This window comes from Sapajus apella, unplaced genomic scaffold, assembly GCF_009761245.1.
Source record: "Sapajus apella isolate SASKATOON/1434 unplaced genomic scaffold, GSC_monkey_1.0 scaffold35, whole genome shotgun sequence".
NCBI classification, from domain to species: Eukaryota; Metazoa; Chordata; class Mammalia; order Primates; family Cebidae; genus Sapajus; species Sapajus apella.
Window position 1 is genome coordinate 6,144,240 of NW_022436975.1, and position 12,983 is coordinate 6,157,222.

At 46.2% G+C, this 12,983-nt stretch overlaps 1 protein-coding gene and 1 long non-coding RNA gene across 6 annotated transcripts in view; one reads left to right on the forward strand and one right to left on the reverse strand.

The window, feature by feature from the left end:
* The window catches only part of RGS20 (regulator of G protein signaling 20), a 101,518-nt gene extending 92,757 nt beyond the window's left edge, over nt 1–8,761 (forward strand). For all 5 annotated transcript variants that reach the window (XM_032296084.1, XM_032296086.1, XM_032296085.1 and 2 more), the window contains 2 exons: nt 2,349–2,583; nt 7,743–8,761. In XM_032296084.1, the coding sequence (XP_032151975.1) occupies nt 2,349–2,583; nt 7,743–7,931 (424 nt within the window). In that variant the 3' untranslated portion in view covers nt 7,932–8,761. The remainder of the gene's footprint in view (nt 1–2,348; nt 2,584–7,742) is intronic.
* On the reverse strand, nt 8,752–11,479 carry LOC116563460. The gene is made up of 2 exons (XR_004274405.1): nt 10,188–11,479; nt 8,752–9,370 (listed from the first exon to the last, which is right to left on the reverse strand). It is a non-coding gene; the product is annotated as an uncharacterized LOC116563460 (long non-coding RNA).
* Nucleotides 11,480–12,983: the final 1,504 nt, after the last annotated feature.

Sequence of the window (12,983 nt, forward strand, 5' to 3'; positions counted from 1 at the left end):
TACCAGTCATTTAGATTAGATCTCATCATAATGACCTCATCTAACTTCACCAAATCTGCAAAGACCTTATTCCTAAATAAGGTCACATTCTGAGGTACAACAGGTTAGAACTACAACGTATCTTTCACAGGGGCACAATTTAACCCATAATACCTTTCTACAGAATAGACACTGGATCCAGATGTTTTCACAGGCTAGGTCCACAAAACACTCTGGGAATAGATCATGCCAAGATCAGGCAACTCTAGTATAACTAATGCAATACCTGAGAGGCCAGTGTAACGGTGATACCGAAACCCAGTAGGATTGTTCAAGAATGGAAAGGTAGAGGTGACTCCTACTCAGGAGCTGGTCACACACAACAACACGGGGGAATCTTAGAAACTTAATGTTGAGTGGAAAAAGCAAGTTGCAGAAGACAACATAGAGTCCAGCGTTTTGATTTTTTAAAAAACTGCTGGGCACGGCGGCTCATGCCCATAATCCCAGCAGTTTCGGAGGCCAAGGCAGGTGGATCACCTGAGGTCCAGAACAGCCTGGGCAATGGTGAAATCCTGTCTCTACTAAAAATACAAAAAATTAGCTGGGTGTGGTGGTACCCATGGGAGGCTGACACAGGAGAATTGCTTGAACCCAGGAGGAAGAGGTTGCAGTGAGCTGAGATCGCGCCATTGCACTCAAGCCTGGGTGACAGACAGAGACTCTGTCTCAAAAAAATAAAATAAATAAATCAAACCTAAAGACTATATTTTTCAGTGTTACATATACACATTTAAAATTATGGAAATAAGATAAAAGAGATATTAAGGATCATTGTTAAGCTATGTTTGCTCACCTCAAAACAATTACGACAGAAGTAAGAATTAACTCAAAGGGGTAAGCCCACAATCAAGTGTAGCAGTTCACTAGGAGACAGAGCCGGGAGAGAGCAGCAAGTAGAAGCGGCAGCAAAATCAGTGCAGCATTGTCCGTGCTGTTCTGGTTCGTACGGAAAATGGCACATTCATTCGTGTTCATTTACACTGGAGACTCGGTGGATGGGAGTGTGGGAGGGAGGTAAGGGATGAAATTACCTAGTGAGTACGATGTGATGACCACACTAAAAGCCCAGGCTTCACCATTGTGCAATATACCCATGTCACAAAAGTGCACTTGGAGCCCCTAATTATATTTTTTAAACGTTTGTAATTTCAAAAAAAAAAAAAAAAAAAAAAAAAGGGAGCTGGGCACAGTGGCTAACACCTGTAATCCCACCAGTCTGTGGGAGGCCAAGGTGGGTGGACCACTTAAGCCCAAGTGTTCGAGACCAGCCTAGGCAACATAGTAAGACCTGACTGTACCAAGAACAGGAAAAGTTAGCTGGGTGTGGCGGCATGTGCCTGTAGTCCTAGCTACTTGGGAGGCCAAGGCAAGAGAATCACATGAGCCTAGGAAGTCGAGGCTGCAGTAAGCGGTGATCACACCCCTGCCCTCCAGCCTTGGCAGCACAGTGAGACTCTGTCTCAAAAACAAAATGTTTTGTTGTCACCTTTTATAACTTGCATTTATATTATATATATTCTCTTTCTGAAATATTACATAATTTTAAAATATATTAAACAGACACTTGCCCTATCGTTCTAGAGGTTTAATGTTGTCAAGTCTGACTTAGTTCTGTCAGAGTACAGAACCCATCACAGGTGATTAGGAAGTTTTGGGTCATATGGTCATAGAATTTTTTTTTTTTTTTTTTTTTTGAGACTGAATTTCGCTCTTGTTACCCAGGCTGGAGTGCAATGGCGCGATCTCGGCTCACCACAACCTCCGCCTCCTGAGTTCAGGCAATTCTCCTGCCTCAGCCTCCTGAGTAGCTGGGATTACAGGCACGCGCCACCATGCCCAGCTAATGTTTTTTGTAGTTTTAGTACAGACGGGGTTTCACCATGTTGACCAGGATGGTCTCGATCTCTTGACCTCGTGATCCACCCGCCTCGGCCTCCCAGAGTGCTCGGATTACAGGCTTGAGCCACCGCGCCCGGCCGGTCGTAGGATTTTTCTTTGCATTTATAGTTTTTAAAATATTGCAAGATGTGCCCAGTTGTAAACAAGCATGTTCTTAGCAGTTATTCTAGTAACTTGGCTTGCAAGCCTTTCCGTATGCAATCCAGCAAACAATTTGAAAGTATCATATTCATGCGTTTTTCTCAAAGGCTTAAGAAAATGAGAACAGCTCTTTCCCTTCCTAAAAGGGCCTAAACACATCTATTTTTCATTCTTGGAGGAGGAAAAGATACATTTCTAATGATGAAATTCCAATTAACTACCAGTAACAGTTCCCTTTTACCCTCTCTGTTTCGGTCTCCACGAAGCCCTGCTCCTACTCTGGAAGAAGTCAACGCCTGGGCTCAGTCATTTGACAAATTAATGGTCACTCCAGCAGGAAGGAATGCATTCCGTGAGTTCCTCCGAACAGAATTCAGTGAAGAAAACATGCTCTTCTGGATGGCCTGTGAGGAACTGAAAAAGGAAGCTAATAAAAACATTATTGAAGAGAAAGCAAGGATAATCTATGAAGACTACATTTCTATACTTTCCCCTAAGGAGGTATGTGACTACGAAATGCCTTCTTCCAGGGCTGCTGGTAAAATTATTCAGTTGGTGCAAAAGTAATGGCTATAGGCAGGGCGCGGTGGCTCACGCCTGTAATCCCAGCACTTTGGGAGGCCGAGGCGGGTGGATCACCTGAGGTCAGGGGTTTGAGACCAGCCTGATGTACATGATGAAACCCCATCTCTAGTAAAGATACAAAAATTAGCCGGGCATGGTGGTGGGCGCCTGTAATCCCAGCTACTGGGGAGGCTGAGGCAGGAGAATCGCTTGAACCCAGGAGGCAGTGGTTGCAGTGAGCTGAGATACACCATTGCACTCCAGCCTGGGAGACAAGAGCAAAACTCAAAAAACAAAAGTAATCGCTGTTACTACTAATGGCAAAAACTGATTACTTTTGCACCAACCTAATCACTCCTTCCCAGTTTGGTCATGTTTAGCTTGACCCAGAACAGCAACTGCAAAACGTAGAAAACAGCTGCACCCGCAGTCATGGTATTCAGATCCCTTTGACTGTGGACCTGCAGAGGGGTCCCAAGTGTCCTCTGAAATCTGTGAAAAATTTTGCGCATTTTTATGGAAAAAGTATTCCCTGGAGTCTGCATTTGACTGTGAACACTGTTTACAAATATTACACCCTAAGACATTCCATTAAATAAAATTATCCTGTTATTCTGAGAAAAAATCTTATATGTAGGTATCTTGATGTTACAGAGCACAGCGTCACAGATGAGATACTGACATTGCCAAGGTTTTCCCCAGGCTGGCCTTTTCACATTCAAGAAATTATCAAATGAATGAGATTGGGCAAGTATCCACCTGTCAGTTTCAGTTTCTTCAAATCTAAAATTTAGGAGTCAGCCCGGGTGCGGTGGCTCACTTCTGTAATCCCAGCACTTTGGGAGGCTGAGGCAGGTGGATCAGCTGAGGTCAGGAGTGCAATACCGGCCTGGCCAACATGGTGAAAACCCATATCTACTAAAAATACAAAAAATTAGCTGGGTGCGGTGGTGCATGCCTGTAATCCCAGCTACTTGGGAGGCTGAGGCACCTGGGAGGTGGAGGTTGCAGTGAGCAGAGATTGCATCATTGCATTCCAGCCTGGGCAACGAGAGTGAAACTCCATCTCAAAAAAAAACCAAAATCATAATTAAATAAAATTAAGGAGGTCAGATTGTTCTCACAATTTTGTGCCTTGTAGCTCTAATTATAAGTCTGTAGGTTATTTCCCACTATGTGCTGACAGGAAAGCCAGAGTAAAGAAGCAGGGCATCTCCTGTCATGGAGCTCCCAGAGATGGGGGCGGGCAGACCAGGACGCCTGGCCACATGTTCAGCGCTTACCGGGGCTTAGGGGTGAGCCATCCACAAAGGGGTGGCAAGAATTAGAAAGGTACTCAGGAAGGCTGCAGATAGACCAAGGATGGTGAAAAGGGGATTTCCAGAAACACAGCAGGGTGGGGACATCCCAGGAGACAGGACCAGGCAAGTCCAGGGGACAAGCATGAAGTTGAGGGATCACTGCAAGTGTACACAGACTGTTGTGGCGGACGGGGACGGGGAGGGTGCTTACCAAACCGTCGGGCCTGGTGGTAGGCAGCGGGAGGAGAATTAGAAAAGGGACAGTCGGAGAATGTGGAGAGATTTGGGCATCATGCTGAAGTGTTTGGATTTTTATCTCGGGAAGCCCTTGGATTTTAGCCCGTTGATATCACCAAATTTGGATGTTTGAAAGACCAATAGGCTTGAAGAATGGATTTGGAGATGACCAAGGGCAGAGACCTTAGAAAATGAATTCAGGAGTCCAAAGGGACGTGGTGAGGGCCTAGCTAGGCCAGCCGAAGACACTAGAGGGGAAGGGTTGACGAGGCAAACCCCAGCATCTCAAAATGACTCCCATATCCCTGGCGTAGGCAGACTAGGTGGTGGGGTCGTTGACTTAGTTAAGTTTGCTTTGTTATATTTTGCTTTCTTAAGTTCATGTTGTTAAATTAGTGATATGCAGTTGACATGTTTGAATACTGAGTCCAGAAAGTTATTTTTATGTTGGTTTGATAAGAGCAAGATAATTTTTGTTCTTTAATTTGTGGCTTCTACATATTTCTATTTTGTCATGATTTCTTTTTCAAGGCAAGGTTTGTCCTCAGTCTTTTAAAGTATTATACAACCAAAAAATTATAATCCCAGCCTATAATCCTAGCACTTAGGGAGGCCGAGGCAGGCGAATCATGAGGTCAGGAGTTTGAGACCAGTCTGGCCAACATGGTGAAACCCCGTCTCTACTAAAAATACAAAAATTAGCCAGGCGTGGTGGCATGTGCCTGTAATCTCAGCTACTCAGGAGGCTGAGCCAGGAGAATTGCCTGAATCCAGGAGGTGGAGACTGCAGTGAGCCGAGACCATGCCACTGCACTCCAGCCTGGGTAACAGAGCAAGACTACATCTAGAAAAAAAAAAAATTTAGGAAATTTATGAAGCAAAAACAATATAAAAAGATGACCCTTTCTCCCCAAATATAAGCATTTATCGTTTGAAATGCAAAAGCTTGAAAAAGCTTAAGAACATAGATTTAGCCATATGCACAGGTCATAGCGTAGGTTGGATGAGCTTGGGTTTAAACCCCAGTTCTCGTTTTTTAGCTGCCTGACTGCAGGTGTCCTTTTTAACCCCTCTGCAGCTTTTTCCTCCTGTGTACGAAGGGAACATCACACCTGTAGATTTGGGCAGGGTAGAGAGAAAGGTTATTTTAGACAGAGGGAACAAAGACAAGGTATTTCTAGCTCCTTCCTTCTTTAAATTGCAAGTGGTTCAGAGCAGCTCTTGAGAAGAATGAGGCAGAACAGATTGTGAAAGGCTTCAAAAGCTCAGACTTAGATCTGATAAGCTTTGGACTTGATCCTAGCACCAGCAAGCCAGAGCGGAGTATGAGGCTGGCGTGTCAGGACAGGGTTTGCATTTTAGAAAGAGGCCCCGGGACTGAGCCCAGGAACGGGACATGGTGAAGCACTAGACCAGCGCCAGGAGAACGCTTAGTAGGCTGCTGCGCAAATCCAGCGGGAAATGGCCAGAGACCTCTCCAAGGCTCATGGCAGACAGAAGGGGAAGGTGGATAGATTCAGGTGTTAGAGAGGTAGGGAGGGCCGGGCCCGGTGGCTCATGCCTGCAATCCTGGTACTTTGGGAGAGGCCAAGATGGGAGGATCGCTTAAGCTCAGGAGTTCCAGAGCAGCCTGGGCAACATAGTGAGACCCCATCTCTTAAAAAAAAAAAATTAGCTGGGTGTGGTGACACACATTTGTAGCCCCAGCTGCTCAGGAGGCTGAGGCAGGAAGATCACTTGAGCCCATTAGTTTGAGGCTGCAGTGAGCTATAATGGGACTGCTGCACTCCAGCCTGGGCAACAGAGCAAGATCCCATCTCAAAATAAATAAGCAGGGCTGTGAACTGAGTGGGGACAGCTAGCTCCATTTTTTCATGAGCTCACAAGATCGGGAGATGCTGGGAGCCCATTTTGACAGTATCGGGTTTGAGGTCCCACCTATGGGTAAGAAAGAGGCTTTCCAGGAGGAAGGTGGATATATGCACCTGGAAAGATAGATCACGTAAGCCAGTATTTAATGATTTAAGTAATTACATTTTCAGTTTTTGTTTTTGTTTTTGTTTTGAGACAGAGTCTCACTCTGTCACTAGGCTGGAGTGCCATGGCATGATCTCGGCTCACTGTAACCTCTGCCTTTTTGGGTCCAAACGATTCTCCTGTCTCAGCCTCCCGAGTAGCTGGGATTACAGGCACGCACCACTGTGCCCAGCTAATTTTTGTATTTTTAGTAGAGACGGGGTTTCATCATATTGGCCAGGATGGTCTCGATCTCTTGACCTCATGATCTGCCTGCCTTGGCCTCCCAAAGTGCTGGGATTACAGGTGTGAGCCACTGCGCCCGACCTATTTTCAGTTTTTTATGAAAGCACTGCGTGGCATTGGAACTATCCTGGCCAGCCTGTGCAGGGATGGCCCAGCTGAGGTTCTTTCCACAGAAGAGATGAGTTCATCTTTGCACCTTTGGCCTGGACTCACTTGTCTGGTATCCTACAGGAACAGTGTGAGCCCAGTCGTTTGCTCTGGTTTATAAGACAGTCTTGTCTAGGAAGAGCCAAACATCAGAGCAATAATAGGCGACATCTCCTACGGGGTTAGTGAAATCCAAGCACTTTGTCATTAGATCACCAAAAACATTGACACTATCATCATCATCATCCCCACTTCAGGGGAGGAGTTCACTAGGACGCAGAGTTTACCTTGCCCAAGGCCCTATAACTATGCAGTCACAGGGCTGGAATTTAAACCCTGGGATCGTCTGCCCTCAGGCCCTGTGATTGGAACCTCCCAGGATTTTGAGCCAGCGTCCACTTCACCACTGTGCCCAACCCTCCAGGCAGGCCAGCACTCATCCCAAGACCTGCCAGTGGACCAGCAGGGGAAGTCTGGGCCTCCAGGCGTCAGCCCCCATGTTACGAGGAAATGAGCAAGGGGCAGTCTGTGCTGCCTGTTTTCTACAAAGCAGCAGTGTGAGCCCCCACCAGCATCAGTTGGAACTTGTGGGAAATAAGCAATCAGGGAGACCCCTACACCTCCTAAGTCTGGGGTGGGACCCAGCTACTGTCTCACAAGCCCTCGAGCCTGCTGATGCCACTGGCCTTTGAGAACCACGTTGATGATGCTTTTGGTTTCTCTTTCGGTGGTTTGGATTTTTGGGATGATCTTGTTTGGTTTGGGATATTTAAAAAACAACAAGGTCAGGTGCAGCGGCTCACGCCTGTAATCCTAGCACTTAGGGAGGCCGAGGTGGGCAGATCACCTGAGGTCAGGGGTTCAAGACAAGCCTAGCCAACATGGCAAAACCCCGTCTCTACTAAAAATACAAAAACTAGCCAAGCATGGTGGCGTTGCCTGTAATCCCAGCTATTCAGGAGCCTGAGGTAGGAGAATTCCTTGAACCCAAAAGGCGGAAGTTGCAGTGAGCCGAGATAGCACCACTGCACTCCAGCCTGGGCGACAGAGTGAGGCTGTCTCAAAAAAACAAAAACACAAGCTCTGGGAGTTTGGGATGGAGCTACAACCGAAGTCTCTAATACAGTTCCTACTCATTTCTGTTGACAGGTGAGCTTAGACTCCCGGGTGAGAGAAGTCATCAACAGAAACATGGTGGAGCCGTCCCAACACATATTCGACGATGCTCAACTTCAGATTTACACCCTGATGCACAGAGACTCATATCCTCGATTCATGAACTCTACCGTCTATAAGGACTTGCTTCAGTCCTTATCGGAAAAACCCATTGAAGCATAGGATTTTTCAAATATATTTATTATTAATAAAATAATAAAAGAACTCATGGGCTACATCTAGCACAGGGAATTTAGAGGCTGTAGCATCTTCTGCTGGAGTAATACTCAGGCTATTTTAATAACAGATGATTCCTTCAACAGACTGCTATACATTCACAATGTAAATTGCAGCCACCTTTAGTGATACTTTTGGGGAAAAAAAAGGGACATGGCTGTTGTAGAAAGCGTATTTGCATTTACAGTTACTGTAGCATGTTGTCAGTGGTGAGGGCTACACAGAAGGCTCCCTGCTGCCCAGGGCAGGTGCACCCAGCAGAGCAAAGGGAACCACTTTTGTTTTGCATGACTTTGGTAACTGATTACTGTTCCTCCAAAGAGAAGACATTCAGGTGTTTCTCAACCACCTCTTCCGCCCATTAAGCTCGGTTTGAATACTTCACTTACCAGTGCCGTTACAGGACCCAAATTCACAGTTCATAAAGATGTGACCACTACATGTGAAAATGGCATTCCGCTTGATCTTAGTATGTGTGTATGGAGACACATGTGTGCGTGTGTGGATCTCTACGTGGTTAATGTAAAGCACTGCTCTGAGGTGGATCAGTCTCAAGTGTCTGGTAACAGAAGCAGTGCTTAGAAAATTCTTTTGTAGAAAAGAATTACTGTTATTTTATTATCAGAATTTGCCAACCTAAAGAACGAATTTTTAAATTCACAACTGGTTATCTTCACCACAAAACTGTCAAATAAGCATATTTCCATTTTTATTATTGAAAGAAATATGGGCATTTTCATTCTTTAAAGAAATAAAGCACAATAACTTAATCTCAATCTTTATTTTTCCATATGTACATATTTGAGAAATATAAGATTAAGAAAGTAGGGATACATGCAGCATATCTTTTAGCTCCCAGACGAGGATTCTGTGCTTAGATCCCACTATTTTTATCATAGGCAAAAAGAACTTCATAGCTTACAGGCAAAAATACTGCTTGGTAGACCTAGCCCATCTTGAAGAAACCCATCTCTACAATGAATGGGAAACACACTCAAAATCCGGGACACTCTGAATAGTGGGACAGAAGCTACGTTGCAGGAGGTGGTGCTGTGCTCCCGCCCTCACAGGGGATGGCTCTCCTCTGGGTCCCTCTCCCTGCCTGGCCCCTCCATAGCCTGCCTGTATCTTCATGACTCAATTCAAGCCCCAAACCCAAGCCCCTCTCCTTCATTCTCAGGAAACCATTTTACCTCCTATTCTACTATGCAAATTGTGTCCCTAAGCCTCCTCGGCTTCCCAGGCAACCTATCAACATGTATAGATCAGAGTCTATTCTCATCTCCCTCGGTCCAGTCCCAGAGAACAATGTGTTCTTTCCTCCTTTTCGAGGTGTCACTCCCTTACCTGTGCTTCAATTCCAAGTCTTCCAATCTCGTTTCTTACTAAAGAAAAAGGATATCATTGTGAATGAGACATAAGCCCTGCCCTCTAGTAGTTTACGTTCAGTAAAAGCCGACTGATATGTCTGTGGGAACTCTGAGATGGTAAGAACTACAGCAGGGGGAGAACAGCGCTGAGGGAGTCTTAAAGGGTTATGGAAGGATTCTGGTGGAGATGGCACCAAAGTCAAAACCTAGAGAACAAAATAGAAAGTATATGTGTTGGGGGCAGGGAGGGGATCAGACTAGATGCTATTCATAACTGAGCGACCCCAAAGGAGTCCAGTTGTGGACATGCTGAGAACAAGAGAAGACACACCGACATCATCATCAGTTGAAGGGAGGGACCTGGGTGGTTGAGTCTAGGCTGGCATATTGAGTTTGGGGTTTTTCAGCACATAGGCAAATAAGATTGCCTGGAGAATTATGTGTGAAAAGATAGCTGAGGGTAAATCACTGCAAGAATAGACAGAACTGAGACCAAAGGAGATTTAGGATTCACCTTGTCAATAAAGGTAAGAAAAGAGTCGGGAATGTGGCAATATGGCAGCAGAGGCATGGGAGTGTCTCCAGGAGCGGTGGTGAACAGCGGTAAACGAAAGACTTAACTTAGAGCTTTGTTCCCGCATTTTCTCCCCACCCTCCTGTATTACCGAGTTCACCTTGGCTTCTCCCCACACCGTGAGCATGGTCAATTTCCCAGTTAAAAACAAAACCTGCACTCCACTGTAACAGCTGCCTCTTCTCAGCCCCTTTCTCATCAGACGTTTCACAACAGCCCACACTTGCTGTCTCCATTTCCTCATCTCCCCATTCCCACCTCGAGCTGCTCCAGTGCCGCCACCTGCTCCAAGGAGGCCTCCCTCCACCAAGTCCACAGCACAGTTTTCCCAGCCTTCTCAGTGGGCTGCTCAGCTCCTGATACCATGGATGACTCCTTCCTTGAAACAGCACTTCCTCCGGCTTCTGAGGTGCTCTCCTGGTTCTCCGTATTCTCTCTCTTCTTCGTTTCCTTCTCAGGCAGAACAGCACAGCAGCTAAGGGCTTCAGTTCTGGAGCCAGACTCTCCGATTCCTCCTGACCACCTGGCAGCAGGAACTTGGCCTTTCTGCGCCTGCTTCCTCAATGAAATTGAGGATAGTAATAGTGCTCATCCCTGGTGTGGCTGAGGATTAAAGCGAGTCCATGTACCGTGCAGTAAGCACTTATTACACATTAGTCACTGCAGTTATTACCTGCCCATAAATATGGTGGCCCCTAAGGCGTGGACTTGGGTTTCCTTTTCTTGCTAATCTGTATGTTCTCCCTTGGTCCTCACATTCCCTTGTTTTAAATACCTACCAATATACTGATGGCTACCAAATTGGGATCCAGGCAAGACTTTCTCCTGAACTTGAGAATCAGCTCCCAGCTGGCCATCTCCACTGGGGTATCCCACCAGGGCACAATACACCAGGGCTTGGCTGTGACTCCTGACCCCACTACCTCCCCACCCCAAGCCTGGCCGGCTGCAGCCCAGTGACCCAGCCAGTCACCTAAGCTCTTACCAGTGCTAGCTGTGACTCTTCCCTCCCTTTCTCCTCCCACACATAATCACCCAGCCTTGCAAATTTTACCTCCTAAATATTTCTCACATGTCTCTTTCTTCTGATCCCCATGATCTCTTATCAGCATCATTGCCAGAAGAGCTTCACACCTGGTCTCCTGCACCCAGTCTCAGCCCATTCAAATCCATCTTTCAAATGCCATTGGGCGGTCATTCTCACATAAATTTCTTCGTCACCCACCATCCCTCCACTCCTTAATATCTTTCAGCGGTTCCTGGTTGCTTGGAGTCAAAACCCAGTTCTTGGCCCAGCATACAAGCAAGGCCCTCTGGAGTCAGGCTGCTGGCTCCCTAGCCAGCCTCGTTTCTATTTTAGACTCTAGAACACAGATGTGTAGAAAAGGAGCATATGCCACTCAGACCCTCATGACTGTTCCTGAAAACTTGGTTTCTGCTGTCCCTTACCTGATCTAACTCTCTAAAATTCCACTTTTTTTTTTTTTTTTTTTTTTTGAGACGGAGTTTCACTCTTGTTGCCCAGGCTAGAGTGCAATGGCATGATCTCGGCTCACTGCAATCTCCGCATCCTGGATTCACGGGATTCTCCTGCCTCAGCCTCCCAAGTTGATTACAGGCATGCGCCACCATGCCTGGCTAATTTTGTATTTTTCATAGAGATGGGGTTTCTCCATGTTGGTCAGGCTGGTCTCGAACTCCCGACCTCAGGTGATTCACCCACCTCAGCCTCCCAAAGTGCTGGGATTACGGGCGTGAGCCACCACACCCGGCCTCTAAAATTCCACTCCTTACCCAGCAAATTCATATCATTTCTTTAAGATTTACCTCCTCCAAGAAACCTGACCTCCTAAGTCATACCTACTGTGTTGGGGGCCATTTTTTAACGTTGCAGGAGTGTTCCGTACAAATATTTATCATCTGAGTCATTACAAGTCGAGACTTCATCTCAAAAAAAAAGGAAAATGTAGACCGGGTGCGGTGGCTCACGCCTGTAATCCCAGCACTTTGGAAGGCCGAGACGGGTGGAGCACCTGGGGTCGGGGGCTCGAGACAAGCTTGACCAACATGAAGAAACCCTGTCTCTACTTAAAATACAAAATTAGTCGGGTGTGGTGGCGGGCGCCTGTAATCCCAGCTACTCAGGAAGCTGAGGCAGGAGAACTACTTGAACCCAGGAGGCAGAGGTTGTGGTGAGCAAGACTGTGCCCTTGCACTCCAGCCTAAGCAACAAAAGTGACACTCCGTCTCAAAAAAAAGAAGGAAATGAAATATTAACTGAAACCTTATACCCATAGAACAGCAGCTCCGTACTTCCCCTCTCCCCAGCCCCTAGCAACCACCATTCTACTCTCTGCTTCTATGAGCTTAACTATTCTATGCAGTATTTGTCTTTCTTTCACTTAGCATAATGTCTTCAAGGTTCATCCATTATCCTGATTCATCAATTCTGTCACGTAGAGCAGGATTTCCTTGTTTTTATGGCTAACATTTCACTGTACACACACACGGCAGGATTTCCTTGTTTTTACTGGTAGTATTTCATTGTACACACACACACACACACACACCCCCCACATTTTCCTTTTTTATTTCTGACCCACCACATGGCTAGATCCAGACGTCCGATATTATCAGGGCTCTCTCTCCATCTCAACTCCCCTCGGCTTCATTGTACACAAAGGATCTCTGCATGTAGTAGGCAAAAAGCTACAGGGAGCCCCAAACGCAGCTGTGCTGGCTTAGCTGTACCTGTTCATATGGGAATCTCAAGGATGCACATGGGGTATGGGGACACTGTGAATGAGACCCACCCGGAGTAATGTACAGGGGAGAAGGGGTGAAGGTGCCCCCAAATTAATTAGTCAAGTATCTGGGAGCTAATGCTCAGTAGACAGAAGCTATAGCTATCACAGTCCAATGCCAGTGCTCTCAGTTTTTGCTTTTTAAATACCTGCTACACTTTCACATTGGCATTACAAGTAACGTATATTTCAAAGTAGTTCAGTCATCCAACTATAAAAACACTTGGACTAATTTAACCAGACTGTATGG